Source organism: Nicotiana tabacum, chromosome 1 (assembly GCF_000715075.1).
Source record: "Nicotiana tabacum cultivar K326 chromosome 1, ASM71507v2, whole genome shotgun sequence".
In the NCBI taxonomy this organism is placed as follows: domain Eukaryota; kingdom Viridiplantae; phylum Streptophyta; class Magnoliopsida; order Solanales; family Solanaceae; genus Nicotiana; species Nicotiana tabacum.
This window is the reverse complement of record NC_134080.1, coordinates 28,442,732-28,459,962: the sequence shown is the minus strand read 5'-3', so window position 1 is coordinate 28,459,962 and position 17,231 is coordinate 28,442,732. Positions and strand designations below refer to the sequence as shown.

The 17,231-nt window shown below is 37.2% G+C and overlaps 1 protein-coding gene and 1 long non-coding RNA gene across 2 annotated transcripts; both read left to right on the top strand.

Moving 5' to 3' along the window:
* The first annotated feature begins 1,278 nt into the window (after positions 1-1,278).
* On the top strand, positions 1,279-5,976 carry LOC107766285 (putative serine/threonine-protein kinase PBL19). The gene is made up of 5 exons (XM_016585036.2): positions 1,279-2,311; positions 3,790-4,050; positions 4,525-4,647; positions 5,113-5,592; positions 5,680-5,976. The coding sequence occupies exons 1-5, from the start codon at positions 1,952-1,954 to the stop codon at positions 5,683-5,685; spliced, it is 1,230 nt and encodes a 409-aa protein (XP_016440522.1). The 5' UTR covers positions 1,279-1,951; the 3' UTR covers positions 5,686-5,976.
* Positions 5,977-6,484: 508 nt separating this feature from the next.
* LOC142179392 (uncharacterized) lies at positions 6,485-9,781 on the top strand. Its single transcript, XR_012707390.1, has 2 exons — positions 6,485-8,180; positions 9,581-9,781. It is a non-coding gene; the product is annotated as an uncharacterized LOC142179392 (long non-coding RNA).
* Positions 9,782-17,231: the final 7,450 nt, after the last annotated feature.

The window sequence follows — 17,231 nt, the reverse complement described above, 5'->3', positions numbered from 1 at the left end:
TATTTTAGACCGGAGGGAGTAATAAGTTTAAAATATAGTAGTAGTTGCACAGCATTTAAGGTGAAAGATAGTAGTTATTTTGTTACATACATATCCTTTTTTTTTTGGGAAAATTTTCGGGAAAGTTTGCAGTCGCTATCTTTTGGGTGCATACTGGATAACCTGCTCATGATTGAGGAGATGTGCTGATGAGGGAAATTGATCCCATATCTCCTGCGTGAGAAACCACTCACCCAACCAATTCGGCTTAACCCAAGTAACATACCTATCTTATACTAGTAAATTCTAAGCACCTATATTTGTACTTCCATTTTTGTCAAATTGGTCCTATTTAACAATATCAAAACTGCAAACTCCCTTCTTAGTAATTCAACATTTTAATTTCTTACTAATCTTTTCCCTTTTGGAAGTATAAAGCCGGGCACTCGCGCCAAAACGCGTTTAACTGTCTTAACTGTTTCAGAAATATCCCTGTCAGGAATAAAAAACAAAAACCCAAAAAAAGAAAAACAAATTTCAGCTTTCTAATTTTCTACTGAAAATATATTTTATTCTTTGTTTTGAATAAAAAAATATATTCACAGGATTAAATTAAGTATAAGCTGTGAAAAACAGAAGAACGCTGTATTTGAAATTTTCTAGTCAAATACTCCTAAAGTTAAAATATTTAGGGATGTAAGTCTTCAAGGAAAGTGTCATTGTCAAATGTTGGTCCGCAAGAATTCTCCAAGAAACCACCTTCAGGCAACCAGCAAGAAACCTTAAAAGGACAAATATCAATTTTAGTCCGCGCCTAAAATTATTTATATTCGATAACTGTAAAAGTATATAATATTTATATATTTTTCGTATATAACATATAGAAATATAATATATATATATATATATATGTGTGTGTGTGTGTGTGTGTGTGTTATTATTTTAAGAGCGACTACACAATGTTATTTTTTTAATATTATTAACACATACTCAAATTGCAGTTGAGTGTATTAAGTTCCTGCTATGAGCGGTGTCCGAGAAAGGACCGAACTATAAAGGTCTATTATACACAGCTTTACCCTGTATTTCTACAAGAAGTTATTTTCACGGCTTGAACTCGTGACATCCCGATCACATGATAACAACTTTATCCCAAAATTTCCGGACAACATTAGTAACACCCAAAAAAATAAATTGAAATATAATATTCATAGTACATTAATTTAAAAAGAAGAAGTAATCATATCATAGTACTACATAAGAAGTTAGTATATTGGAGCAGAAGAAGGCAAAATTGATGAGGTCAACTTGTATAAATTTTGGTCTTCTCAAGTTTTGTCATTGCATACTCCTTTTCCTTTCATACACGTTAACACGCTGCATCTCTCTCTCGCTGTCTCTATTCCTATGTCACACGTTTGTTCAAATAATTTTCTCCAAATGTTACTATTTTTACAGCTACAACATTCTTGTCTTTAATTTGTTTTTGTATCAATTTAAAGGTTCAATCCTTCACTTTTTTTAGCTTCAATTCTCAATTGGGGTTTCTGAGTTTTCCTTATTTGTCTCTGTTTTCATATGAGTTCCTCTTGTTTTTGAGCTTTCTTGCTTTTTTGCTTTGTTTTAGTCCACATGGAATTTTTTTCCCTTTTGGTGTAAAGCCTACTTTTCTCTGTTCCATTTTCCAAAGTTAGTTCTTTTCTCACATAGTCATTCCAGTTTTCAATTTTTCTTACTTTTTCCATTCTTATCCTAATTTGGTTCCTTTCTTAGCTACAAAAAGTTAATATTTTTCCCTTAGTGATCATCAAATTTTCTCTTTTAGCTACAGAAATTTGATATTTCCCCCCTATTAATCACCTAATTTTGATAAAAATTCAATCTTGGAAGATTTTTGATAAAGAAACAGAATCTTTGTGAAATTTGGCAAGAAGGGAAGGTTTCAAGATTATAGCTTTGAGAAGAAAAAAAAATGCTGAAGTGTTTTTATATATTCAAGGATAAGTCAAGGTCAAGAAGGAGAGGGGAATCAGCACCAGAATTAAGTAATGAAAGTAGGAGAGATGGTAATTCAGAAGGGAAAAGGGTAGCTAAGTCTACAGGTTCAGTTTCATCTGCTAGAAGTATACCTGAAATGTATAGAGAAAAAGAGCAAAATTTGAGGGTTTTTTCACTTTCAGAGCTTAAGGAAGCTACAAGGAGTTTCAATAGGATGTTAAAGATTGGAGAAGGTGGTTTTGGGAGTGTATATAAAGGTACAATTCAGCCTCCTAATGGAAGAGGTGATCCTATTGTGGTTGCTATTAAGAAGCTCAATACGCTTGGATTGCAGGTATGAGTTTTGCTTTTGATCTGTAGTATATGTATAATTTGCTTGCCTTTTTTAAAAGATCTCCCTTGGATAAAATGTCTCGAGTAGTAAATGAGTTCATGATTTGAATCTCTGATTGAGAGAGAAATAGTAGAAATGCCCCTTTGAAGTTTATGCTATTGTGGTCTACGTTGCTCGGACTCTCCAAAAATGTTGCCGCACCCATGTCGGATCCCACGGGTGCGGCAACATTTTTGGACAGTCTGAATAACATAGATTGTGGTCTTGTACTAATATAAAAAAGGGCAGCTCAGCTGAGCTCCCGCTATGCGTGGAGTCCGAGGAAGGGCCAGACTACAAGAGTCTATTGTACGCAGTCTTACCCTGCATTTCTCTAAGAAATTGTTTCCACGACTCGAACCCGTGACCTCCTGGTCACATGACAACAACTTTACCAGTTACGCCAAGGCTCCCCTTCTGCTCTTGTACTAGGATAGTTGAACATAATTGGATTGAGATAGCACAATTTGTGCCCTTTGAGCAAGATAGCTGAATATGATGTGGCAGATGATAACTTAATTTGGCCCAGAATCTTGGAAAATTCTATGTTAAAGTAACTTTTATGAATGATAAATGCTTGAAAAATAAAAGATGGCAAATGGTAGACTTAAAACTTGTTACATTACTGCCTTTAATGTATGCATTTTTCCAATTTGTGGAACAAATATAGTGTAATGTTCTACTCAAGTGTTTTGAGTTGGAAGGGGGGGAGGTTGCCAATCACCTAAAGTTTCGCGTCATGATATTTAATGCTTTACTTATTTTGTTTTTCTGGTGATCTGGAACTAAATTCCTGAACCTCATTCTTCTACGGGATCTGAACTCCACTGATTCTGCTTTGTGTATCTTACGTATGTGTATTACAATTTAAAAGGCACTGCCATGTTAGTATTATTTTGGTGCTAAGATGAATATATTAGGGCTGTGAACTAATTTAGCAAGCAAAATTGTTGTCTTTCTTGCTTCTTTTCTCCACAGTTCGTTAGTTGATACATTGAATTCCTGCATTGAGTAACTATTTTCCTGTTTACATCCGCTTCTTATGCTCTTAACCTTTTGAGATTCAGTGCTGCTGTAACTCCCGCTGGTCCGGGTCTTAGGAACCCCATTCACTCTTTTCTTTAATGGTCATTGCTCTTTTTTACTTGTCTTGTTATGTTGAAGAATCGTAAATGAAGTAAAGAGTTTAACATCCACCTTTGTTATTTACTTGTGTAAGCCTACTGTCTCTTTATCTTTTACAACGTTAATACCTCAATGAGTACCACTTGTTGCATCTTCGTCCCATAACCAATTTCATATTTATGGGGAGGGAACATATATCTTTCCGTCACTAGCTAAGCCATTATTAATTGTTGTCTTCGCCTTTTCTTAATTTCATTATTGAGTTTGCTGTATGACTCCTAAGTTAAAACATAGATAACTCTTTATATATGCAGGGCCACAGGCAATGGGTTGCAGAAGTTCAATTTCTCGGTGTTTTGGAGCACCCTAACCTTGTTAAGCTTCTAGGATATTGCGCTACAGATGGGGAAAGAGGGATTCAGCGCCTATTGGTTTATGAATACATGCAAAATAGGAGCTTAGAAGATCATCTGTTCAACAGAGCTGTGCCGGTAATTCCCTGGAAGACAAGATTGAAAATTATCCTTGGTGCAGCACAAGGAATGGCTTATTTGCACGAAGGTCTCGAAGTCCAGGTATCCTTTAACTACACAGATAAATGATTGGCACTTCAAATTTTATGTCAGTTCACAATTGTTTCTGTGCTTGTTGCATAGAGAATACATATTGTTTAACTTTGCCAACAGAGTCATGTCCTAAATGTCAAGTGTGTTTTCAGCAGTTAGCAGACACGCTTTGCCTTTTAACGTTATTAGACAACTGTTATTAGACAACTGGCATATTTCTTGTTCCATCTGCTTGCAAAATGCAACAAATAAACTTCGTTAACTGCTGCCAAGTGTGTATCGGTATTTACAACTAACCTCTGAAGCCAAGAAAGATAAATGAGTTGAATAGCATTTTATGATCATAATTAACAATTTAACACCCATTAAGCTAACACAATTTGTGCTCCTGAAAGCACCTTTCTTTATTCTATCTTCATACAAACTCTTGAACCTTTTCTCATTTCTCATTCTTAATGAATACTTTTTGATTGAAATGTGAAGGTGATATATCGGGATTTCAAGTCATCAAACGTTCTTCTGGATGAGGATTTTAATCCAAGGCTTTCAGATTTTGGGCTTGCAAGGGAAGGGCCAGCTGGTGACCGCTCTCATGTGTCTACAGCGGTAAGTGATGGTGATATTGGTTATCGCATGGATGCCAAATTTTTGTAGTTGACTTCTCTTAGATGCTAACTTTTTGAATGCTTCCTGCAACATGTTGCCATGTGGCTTATCTCCCTCTCTCCTTTCTTTGCATCTCGCTCGAGGAAAAAGTGTGTGATGGTGTTTGTTACACCAATTGAATTCAGTACACTTTAAATATTCCCACCCTTTTGGCTAATATTTGAAGCAACCCTTTTTATGTTTGCTTCTCGCTATGATGAGCGATCATAATCCTCTTCCCAGTAACAAGTTGTGATGCTGTTTGTTTTCCTTGGTTTCTACCCATTTTTGTTAACCAAGTGGTTTGTTACCTGATAAAGTTTGTCGTTTGGAGACATTATTAAGACTTTAAATTGCATAGGTGAAGTCATACTTTAGCCTTTGATTCTCATTGGCTGATCATTATTTCGTATTTTTTGCTCTTAGCCGGTTGGGACTTTAGGATATGCTGCCCCTGAATATGTTGAAACTGGACATCTGTCGGTCAAGAGTGATATTTGGAGCTTTGGAGTTGTTCTCTATGAGATCCTCACAGGCAGACGAACGTTGGAAAGGAACCTTCCTGTGATGCAGCAGAAGCTTCTCGATTGGGTAAAGCAATTTCCTGCTGATAGTAGAAAATTCAGCATGATCATTGACCCAAGGCTTCGAAACGAGTTCTCACTTGTGGCTGCTAGAAGAATTGGAAAACTGGCCGATAGCTGCTTAAACAAGATCGCCAAAGAGCGCCCAAAAATGAGTGAAGTAGTTCAGATACTGACACAAGCAGTACAAGAATCAGAAGAAACAACTTCTTTAGACATCACAGGTCCAGGGCCATCTCGGCCTACACAACTTGCCTCACCTAAACAACAACTTAAAAAGACCATTGCTGAAACTGCACGGCCAATGCGCCCCATAGCTCAGGCATGTCTACTCAAACTATGGTTTTATACAATGCAGAATAAACTAACATGAAATTTTTGTCTTAGCTTTCTTGTTTTGCTATTTCAGGCTTGAATGCTCAAAAGATCGCTGATCATACTTACTTCAATCTCAAAATGGGGATCCTTATGAACGAATACATACAGTAAGTAGTAATATTCTTTGGTAAAAGAAGTGGGCTCTTCATATGTCCCATATTAGAGTTCTTTTTGGTTAAGTATGTTTAGACTAGGAAGAGTGGCAAAAGGAGGGAAGTTTCTTTTTTCAATTAAAAGGGAAGTTTAGGACTTCTATTCACTAGTGTTCGTTTGTGTAAATAAATCCATTTGTATTCCAAAATTTCAGAGCAACAAATTTTCTTCCTCACTCAGTTCCTTTCCTTGAGCCAAGGGTCCATCGGAAAGACTGAAAATTACATCTTTACCTTTACAAGGTAAAGTTAAAGTATACGCACATACTACCTTCCCCAGATCCCACTTGGATGATTACACTGGATTTGTCGTTCCTGTTTTGCGTGGCACCCCAAAAATCTTTAACAATTTAACTCTTGATCTATAACATTATTTGCAAAAGCATTAAACCAGTGCCAAAGTGGTAAACTTTGACCACCACTGTGAGAAAGATTTAAGTTTGTGTAAGTATTTTTTTAAACACTATTAGTGTATTTTAATTTGTTATAGTAAATAGATTCCTCTTCTAATACCGCGTGGTTTTCTCGTGAACTACCTCGGTACCACAAATACTAGAATTTTATGTTGAAAAGGTTTAAAATATGAACAATTAATTCAAATAATTCACTCACCTAATCTCTTAAACTAAAAATAATTGGCTTTATATATATATATATATATATATATATATATATATATATATATATATATATATATATAATAAACTATTTTGCCCTTGAAAACTAAATAACTATTCTGCATAATAAAAATACAAAAATGTAATTTGACGTTAACTATTTTTGTTCCTGAAATTCACATTAAGATTATGAAATTTTAATGTAGCAATTAATAGTTCCATTTCAACGCAAGAAATACAAGGGAATCGAAGGGATAGAGGTTACGTTTGGGAAGAAATTAGGAAGAGAAAAGGCCAAGGTAGTTGTGATCAACTTGTGGCTTATAATCTTCTTTCATGGGAGTTCAATTATTTCTATTAATTTGGAGAATAATCCTTTATTCCTCACATGTCTTATCATACTATCTTAAGAATTTGAATAGATACGCACAAAGTTCAAAGAACCATACGTAAGCACGTGATTTTTGTCATATATGAGAATTACTCCCAAAAATTTAAAATAAAACAATTTTCCTTTTGTGTGATATTTTGAGGATTTTGTGGTATTTTTGGATAATTATTTGTATTTGTCCATGCATGTTTATTTGATAAATTAATAAAAAATACAAAAATATGTCGCATTTGCATTTAGGCTTTAATTCTACAATTAGGAGCAATTAAGTTTGTTTTTACAAAAAACAAAATCATAAAAATAATGCATCGTTTGCATTTTTAGCATTCAATGTCAAATTGTGCAATTTTGTTTTAATTGGTGTTTAATTATGCATGATAATTGTTGCTAAGAATTAATTAGTATTTTGATAAGTTAATTTAGTTTATAACTTAATTTAGAATTTTAGTTTTATTAATTAGAAAGTAAAAGAAAGAGAGCAAAAAATATAAAGAAAATCGGAATTGGGCCTCTTCTTCAATTTTGAACCTAGGCACAAAACACCTCTACCCAACCTAAAACCCCTTGACCCAAGCCCAACCGCCCCCCATCTGACCGCACGACCCCCCCACTCTTTCTCTCATTTTTGTTTCATTTGCTACTCACTACCTAAAAAACCCTAAAGACACCCCATCTCTTTCTCCTAGCCGCCGGACCCATGCACCCCCCTTCTCTTCATCTTCTCCGTTCACCCCCCCACGAAACCCCATAGCCCCCTCCTTCGTGGTCCACCATTGACGAGCAGCAGCCCTGCTGCGTCGACCAACCCCCCCTCCCTGTCCATTTCTTCTTTTCCGTCGTCGGACCACCCAAGTCGACCCCCCGTCCGCCATTGAAACCAAGCGACGCAGCCAACCAGACGACGCCATGGCTGCTCCTCCTTCTTCTTCTTCGTCCCCAGCTCAACCATGAACGACCACCCAACGTCCAACTTTACCTCACAAACGACCACCCCTCACGTTGAACACATAACAACCATCGACTCTAAACCTTCACCAACCAAAACAACCTCCCCTCGTCCTCCTCTTCACGCCAACGACTCAACCAAGCTCGCCGGAAAACAACCCATAACACCAGCGACCTCCTTCTACAGCCTTCCACGACCACACACACACACATGGATAAAACAACAACAAGAGGTCATTGAAACAAAGTGAGAGATAGACGGAGGAAAAGCGAAGCAGTCCGGTTAAAGTCCGGCGAAGTTCTGTCGAGGTCGTCGTTTGTCGTTCTGAGTTCATCTAGGTTAAAAGAGAAGGTGGGTTTTCGTTGAGTCGAGATCCGGTACGTCGAGGTTGCTGTCCGAGTTTCTGTTTCGTTGCGGTCATTTCCGGTTAGTTGGTTTAAGTTTCATTTCTGTCCATATTTTGTTTGATATTCTCGGATTTGAAATCAGTATATGTTTGATTCTTTTCTTGTTCGTTGTTTATCATTTCTTGATTATTTCTTCAGTTTGTTTTTATTCATTTGTTCTTGTTTAGTTTTAATGTAGAAGTGTGTTAGTTTAATCACTTGAATCCTTTATCTTGGTTGTAATGTTGTTAGATTTAATTTGAAGTTCCATTGATTATTGAGTTTAGTGATTTGAATTTACTTGTTTGTTATGTTCAATTTGTTACTGTTATTGAATCAGAAAGTATGTTTGTTGTTAAAAAATGTTGTTCAGTCAAAATGATTTTAGTTGTTTCTTTATTGTTCATCATATGGTTTGGTTCCCTGAATCCTTAGTCTTTGTTTTGATGATATTTGACATAATCTGAGTTTCTAGCTTAAATTTGTTGATGAAATTTGATTAGGAATTGGTTATAGCTGCTGTATTTTGGTTAATTGATTAGGTAAATTGGTTATAGCTGATGGGGGTAAAATGGTAAATTGCAGTATTTTCAGGGGTAGAATGGTAATTTCAGTAGTTTCAGGGGCATTTTCGGGATTTTAAGTTTTAAAAAAATAATAATTAATTTGAGTGTTCTGTCCATTACGTACTAATAATATTAAATTAATACATTTTTAATACATAGTGGGGGACAAGACATAATGGTGGGAATTAATATATTTGTTTAATATAGTTGGGGACAAAACATGCGGTAGTGGGACAATAAGGGAATTAAATAAAGAAAAGATATGTGTTAGTGGAAACTAATATATTTGTTTAATATAGTGGAGGACAAAACATTAAGTAGTGAGATTCAAAAGGGGGATGCGTAGAAGATAGTGGGAATTAATTTAGGTGCTACTAGTTTGGCTATAAAGAGAAAGAGCTTGACACAAGTTAGGGGGATTCGGAAATATTGAAAGAGATTAGAAGACAGATTTTTGAAGAGAGTTAAGAATTTTCTGAACATTAAGAGAGATTTGAGGATTTTTCGGAATAGAAAAAAAAACACTCTAGAAATCTAAAGAGAGAGTAGTATACACCCGATATACACTCTGAATACACTGGATATACGGAGTCAAAATTTAAGGGTTAAACATTAACTGGTCTTTCTATCCAAAAAAGGTTCACTTTGTTTCTGCCCGTTGATTGCTGTTGGTATTTCTGGACTTTCGTTTGGTTTGTTCTTTGAGTTTTATTGGTTATTTGTTATTGTTTCATTGGGGTGTTGCTGGAATTCTGCTGGTTTCATTAAACACTGTTACTGGGCTGTTCTGTTTCTGTTACTGTTGTTGTTGTTGTTGTTGTTGTATGCTACTGCATTTCTGCTGATCTTTCTCTTCTTTTGCTTCCAATATCAGGTACACAACTGATACACTGGTTACTGTAAGCTGAAACAAGAAGTATGAATACAAATAAAGAGTTGAAGTTTTAATATGATTTAGTTTTTTTACTGATTGTACTTAGGACATTTTATACACTACTGTTTCGTAAAAAATTTTCTGCCATTTCTGTATAACTGGACAGTGTTATAGTAATGTAGTCAATAATGTCCCGTTGTTTTAGTTTGGTTATTAGGTAGTATAAGTTCAAATGCATGTTAAATAAAACCAGGCCACTAGACTGTTTTAATATCATGGCAATCTAGCTCCAACAATCAATTGTTTGAATTTAGGATTAAAACTAGACCTTTAAATTACTTCATTCCAATTAATTGCTCTTTCTAAAACTTGCATGTAACTTGCTTAGTTAGATACTATCATCTTATATCTCTATAAGTGCAAAAACTGTGAACATGTGTAGAAATAATTAACTTGGCCCAATATTGGAATAAGACTGCCCAAGTCACGTTTAATACTACATGCGGTGAACCTGGGCCCACGTTGGTTAACAGGCTGTCCATATTGTGTTTACATTCTGATTTAACAAATTGAGTTCGGAACCCGACTATAACAACTTGTAAGCATGTAAATAAATTAGGACCTTTTCTCTTTCATTTTTAGAGACAAATTTAATAGAAAGAATGTAGGCACTTTAGGATTATCCTTTTAAAATAAATGAGATGAGCCTCGCCCAATAAAATGCACAAGTTGCGGGGCCCTCAATAATTTGTTTTAAAATACTTAGACTTCGGATGGACCGTTTAGCAAAATTTCACGGTCCTACCCAAAATAATGATACGCTAGTCGCTTTAGGCACGTATTTAATAAGATTATCTTCTTAAACTCGGGTGCACATTTATGTGACCCAAATCCAAATCTCAACAGAGTTGAAATGTACCAACAACCACGGGTGCATTGATGTGACGTGTTTCGAGATGTATTTTCACGATGTTGAAATTCTCGATAAAAATAAAAATAATAATAAATGCGGTAAAGAGTTCAAAATTCGCACATATGTTTATAATTGTATAAAATCAGACAATCAAGCCGAATATGACAGTTGAGCGACCGTGCTAGAACCACAGAACTCGGGAATGCCTAACACCTTCTCCCGGGTTAACAAAATTCCTTATTCGGATTTTTGGTTTCCGGACTGTAATACAGAGTCATTCTTTTCCTTGATTCGGGATTCAACCGGTGACTTGAGACACCATAAATCTCCCAAGTGGCGACTCTGAAATAAATAAATAAATCCCGTTTTGATTGTCCTTTAATTGGAAAAACTCCTTTCCGCGCCCCTTTGCGGGGGGCGCGGGCGAAAAAGGAGGTGTGATAGCTCTGGCGACTCTACTGGGGACGAAGAAGACCCATAACCACTGGTTTAGGGTTAGAAATTCAAGCTTAGAATAATTGTTGTATTTGGCTTTATAGTGTGATTGAGCTTAAATGTGCAAAATGATGCTTTTTACCGCTTTGATATTATTTGAACTGTACATATAAACTGTGCCGAAACCTTTTCTTCTCACCTCCGGGGATGTACTTACTGGTTGAGACTCCCTATTCTGTTAGTGCCATACCTTGAAATAAAAGAGGCTCGGAAAGTTTCTAAGCCAGCTAGCCTTTTGGTTCCCGGAAAGGAGCTCCTTCCTCAACTCGAATTGTCCGCTCGGGTACACTGCCTAGAACATATACCCAGGTTGAACCTAGAATAACTTGACTTCATGCCAGATTCCTAGTAGGAACGTTTATTTGCATCATGTTGCATTTGACTTAGGGGACTCAACACAAGGGTTGGGTCCGTCTAGGACAAACAACCTGAAATGAAAAAAGACCATCCTGCTGCATCCTGTTTGATTTTGCACATTTATTTGCTTCAGATCTGCATGCTGACCGGCTTCTGAAATCGGGTATTTTTGAAAAATTGTGAAAAAAAGAAGAAGAAAAATAGCAGTGTAGGGAGATAACTACTTATTTTTAGAAAAATAAAACCAATGTCCAAGTAGTGTCAAAACCCTGCCGAAATTTTGAAAAATGAAAAAAATTGTCTTTTTTAGTTTGATTTATTTAAAAAACAAAAGAAAGGAGTCTTGTTTACAAGTTTAGTTTATGTTGCCCGAACTACGCCGGTGTGATTCTCACAGGATGTGAGATACGTAGGCAGCCCTCATCGGGTCCAACCTCCCATTTTGCAAATAGCCAAAAAATGTTAAATTTTAATTGTCAATATAAATAAGTCGGGTGATGCTGTTTTTTGCAGGAATAGCCGAATGTTCCTAAAAGGGACGCCGGAAGGCTGACTTTGCATAAATGGTCACTTTTGATCATCTTTTAGAGTTTTGGTCGGTTGACCCTCACGACCTTAAAATCTTCGTCCCCGAGGTGCTGAAAGGCCGCATTGGAAAAAACCGATCTTTTATTTTATTTTAATTTGAAAAATAATAAGAAAAAGAGTCAGTGGTCAAGAATACCGTTTAAATTTTTTAAGCCGAGCCAGTTTCGGCAGTGTCTTAAACCGTTCTTACCGAGATAGCCTTAGAGTATCTTTCAGTTGTCAAAAGGCTATTTTTGTAAAAGAACGGACAAATTTGTGAAGTGTCATAAAATAATCTTCCCGGCCTCAAAATTCATGTGAAGTTGGGAAGGGGACACGTTGGCAAAAATAACCGTTTGGTTAAAATCGGCATATAGAGGAAGGAATGTGTCATTTTATTTTTCTTGAGTTTGTATTTATTTTGATTAAAGTATGTGGGCCGTTTGACTTTCGAGTCTGTTGTTCGTCTTTAAGTGATTCCAAAAATGTTTTATTGTTGTTTACCTTTTATGTGGCAGAACTACGCCCGGTCTGATTCATGCGGGGACATGATACGTAGGAAATCCACATAAGATTCGATCACCATTAAAAAGAAAAAAAGAGAAAAAAGGGAGCACAATTACAAGAAGCCGGAATGACGCATGTAACTGAAGCAAATGCATGATAGAAAGGGTTAACTTCCTAGTTGCATTGCATCCTCAATGTGTGTTTTCCTATCTGTTAAAAACCCTAACGCTAACTGGGTGCTCTCATTTTTGTTCCTTTTCAATCTTTAGAAAGGTTGTTGGTTGTGGTCCTGAAAGTAACGCTTCCCTGCAACACAAAGACAAAAGACAATGGCAGAGAACAACAGAACTGGGTGGGTTGGTACCGATGCCCGAAAGCAATTGGTTGAACAGGACTACGGGTTAGTAGAAGAGGTGAGAATGTTGAGACAACATGTGGCAGATATGTATCAGACATGGATGAATGGGAAAGCACCACCCCCGCCACCGCCTAGCTGCTTGAACTCTGTCCTTACCCAAGCAACTAACCCAATAACGGATGATCCCCCATACTCTCCATATCTACCCACTTATGATAGCTTTCCCAGCCACCCGAGCAGCTCCATCACTCGTCATCCAACTATATCCTCCAAACACTACTCCCCTCCCTAACGCTACTTCTCTCCACGGGACTCCCAAAAATATGCTTCACTTTCCTAGTACCCAGCTCCACAAAATGCCTATCCACCCTCACAAGCCTACCGAAAGCCCTCTAGATCAGGTTTTCGGCCCAATCAGGCATTTAAGAATGAGAGGTTGCTGAAAAAAGAAAAGACTTTCACCCCAGTTGGAGGATCATATGCCGGTTTGTTCCAAAAGTTGAAGCAATTGGACATGTTGAAGCCGATTCAGATAAAAATGCCAAACCCTCTGTCAAAGAAGCTTGATTTTTCTCGATGGTGCGCATATTGCTCAGATGCCCCAGGGCATGACACAGAGAAGCGTTGTAAGCTAAAGAAAACAATTCAGAAGCTTATTGATGTAGGTGACATTGTCATGCAAAATCCAGATGCAACAGACACTAGCCAAAGTCCGTTGCCTATGGGTAATGACTTGCTTTGTTCGATCTAGATGCAATGTTCGAATATGACTTGCTTTGAAAAGGAATATGAGAAGTCTTCTGAAATCCTCAGAGGTCCGCGCATTGTAGAGTTCTCAGTGCTATCAAAGGTGGCTCTTGAGAACGAGCCCGCAAAGGGAACCCAAAAGCAATTTGCTAAGAACAATGAGATGGAAGTTGGTAGAGGTCCCAGTAATGTTGATGAAGAATTCAGTGGATATGATGCCGAGCTTGGCAATTGGAAAGACGTTCCTTTCTTGGTTGGTCAGGGAGGAGTTTTTGGTGGTTCATTTTGTTATCATTGCTGTTGTCCGGGTTATTTGCAGGGTTGTAATCCAGACATTGTCTTATGTCAAACTCTCTTATCCTTCCATTTTGTCATAGTGGTTTGTTTAGTGTTGTCTAGGTTCGTTTTAGGTTTGTTCCTATGTTGTACCCCAGTTGTTTTGTTTGTTTTGTTATACGAATCATTCCACCGCCTGTCTAATGCAAATTCCGGTCTTATGTTACTTTCAGTCATCTTCTTTGTTTAATTATTTTATCCTTTTTTGTCTTTGTTCAACGCCGATTCTAGTGACATGACATGCGTGCACAGTTTAGGCCTAATCTTAAAAGATAATCATAAAGCCATTGGGAGAAGTTCGAGACACTTAAGGGAAATAGGAATAGCTTGAGATCCTTTGAAGCCCGAGCCATGTGAAACTAGGGCAAATAAAACATAAAGAAAAACCATAAAAGTAAGTGAGAGTGTTGCCCAACGGTGCTTTAAAAATGATAAATGAAAAGGCGAATGTGTGGATATGGTTATCAAGTCCGGCATAATCAGAAGATGTAGCGAATATTCAATGGGTTTGTTTGTGCTTGGCATGTTTTGAAGATTGGAATGACGAAGACATTTTGTTCTGCTATCTAAACACTTTATCTTCATTAACCCCTTTGAGCCTTATTGGTTTTCTTTCGTACCCCTCGTTCGGAATCAGTAGCAAAGATTAGAAAACACAAGCATGGAAGATAAAGAAAAAGAAAAAGAAAAAGGAAAAGAAAACAACAGAAATAACAAAACGACAAAAGAGAAAGGAGAAAAGAGAAAAAGAAAGAAAAGAAAATAATAAGTAAATGAAAAAAAAGAAAAAAAAAGAGGAATTGGGAACTACGTTTGACCTGATTCCTCAAAGATGATACGTAGGCGCTTTACGGCTCGGTCATAGTGTGCATAGTGTAGCATACTGTAACAAAAATAAAAATTCCCAAGCAAGAAACTAGGGCAGAAGTTGTGCTTGATGTAAAGAAATCCGGTTCCGAAGGTTGTAAATTTTGAACCCAAATCGATTTGTTTTGAGCCTTTAAAACCCCCTTTTTAGCCTATCCAAAATCCTACATTACAATCCAAAGAAAGACCTTCTGATCAGTCTTCAAAAGATGCCAAGTTAGACAAATGAGAGAGTCTTACCGGTGAACACAATGATCTCCAGCAGAAAAGACTCTGATCCCAACAGAAAAGAAATATGAGAGAGTCTAGCGGTAACACCCCAATCCCCAGCTGGAAAGTGATACAAATGAGAGAGTCTTATCGGTGAAAATCTTCACGGGCACCATAAGGCGATGAAAGCTGAGAGAAAAACCAAAATGAGAGATGCTTGACAGTGAAAACCCTTCGGGCACTACAAGTCGAATAAAGATTGAGAATCAGATGGAAATCACCAGACGAAAGTTGTGAAAGGCGATTAACGACGGAGGATAGGCCATATGTGCATGTCATGACCATTAGAGTTGATATCCGCATTTGATAGGTTTTTATTTTATAGTTTCCTCGTTAGAGAGTCATCTCTTTCCTTTGTCTTTTATTCTGTTCCTTTTTATCTTTCTCCTTTCATAGAAAAATTCCCCAGTAGAGTCTGTTTGGTCAGAACAAGTGAGAAATGACTTCAAGATCTGCCATCAGCTTTCCAATTATGCAAGACGAGATCTGACTAGTACATCCAAGTGGTATAGTCAGCAAGGAACAAACGCGAGTCCAGTATCAATAAAGATATCCCCAGCAAGAGGGAATTGACAAAAAGATGGATGAGTGTCAAGAGGGATATCCTCGCCGAAATCAAAGGTTATAGACCTCAAGGCCAAGGCGAAATTCATATGAGACTAAAATGTCGGGGAAATGCCAGTTTCTGAGCTATGCCACAAAAGAAGAGGGATATACCCAACAGAAAAGGTTGTTTTCAGTGACACGAATAAACAAAGAAAGTGGTTTATCAGCAAAACATTGCAAAATCCTCAAGGGGAATCAACTGTCATGGAAAAGATACATGGTCAGATGGAAAACAACGTTGAGAGGTTGGTGAATAAGGAATCGACAATAAGGTCGGAAGTTATCGCCCAAGTTTCAAGATAGCCGAACGACGCAAAGCAGGTCAAGTCATTCTAAGACCAGCAGGAATATCATCCCCAACAAGTTTTGATAGTGTAATAGAACGCAGAGCAGGGAAGGAGAAAGGGAAAAGCCATCCCTAGTAGGAGTATCACAACCAACCACCACAGTCGAATCTTAAAGGAAATGACATTGATGGCGGAAGGGCATGCCATAAAGAAGATTATCAAATTGGTGTAGAAAATTTTCTGGAAGTCATGTATCCACATGGGGAAGAAGAAAGATAACACCAGTCTTAAGGGAAGTGGGTTTTGAACCAGCAGTGTTGAAAGAAAGAAAATAACAAGTTTTAATGAAAGGATTTGTATCCCCAACGGACAGAACAAAGAGATGAAACTGGTGTTTATACAAAGCAAAAGACATTATCATCCCCAACAGCTTCCAGAAGAATGAAACACCGATTTGAAGGAATAAATTCCCCAGCAGCGTTATCCTCAACAACGTTATCCCAAGATGATAACACTTTTATCCCCAGCAGTGTTGAGAGAAAAAAAAATTTTTTAGGAGGGGAAGAAAGGAGACTCCCCCAGTGGTATTATCCCCAGCAGATAAGTAAGTAATTCCCCAACATCATTATCCCCAGTAAGTAATTCCCCAACATCATTATCCCCAGCAGTCTCGTGGGAAGACAACACGAGCTTTTAAAGGAGGAAGCCATCCCTAGCAAGGCCACAAATCGGCCACCATTTTAAAATTGATAAATTTTTCTTTGCTTGAGAGTTGAAACAGGAACAAAGCAGCGCAAGGGAAAAAGAAAAGAAAAGAAGAAATTACTAAGGTAAGTTTCTCAAATCTATGATCTTTACATTTTCCTCCTAGGATAAACATCTTAGTCGGATGAATCTTCTCCTAGGATCAAAATCTTAGTCCGATGAATCTTCTCCTAGGATCAAAATCTTAATCAGATGAATCTTCTCCTAGGATCAAAATCTTAGTCTGATGAATTTTCTCCTAGGATAAACGTCATAGTCTGATGAATCTTTCTCCTAAGATGACAAAAATAGACCTAGTCTGATGAATTTTCTCCTAGGATAAACGTCTTAGTCGGATGAATCTTCTCCAAGGATCAAAATCTTAGTCAGATGAATCTTCTCCTAGGATCAAAATCCTAGTCTGATGAATTTTCTCATAGGATAAACGTCTTAGTCGGATGAATCTTCTCCTAGGATCAAAATCTTAGTCGGATGAATCTTCTCCTAGGATCAAAATCCTAGTCTGATGAATTTTCTCCTAGGATAAACGTCTTAGTCGGATGAATCTTCTCCTAGGATCAAAATCTTAGTCGGATG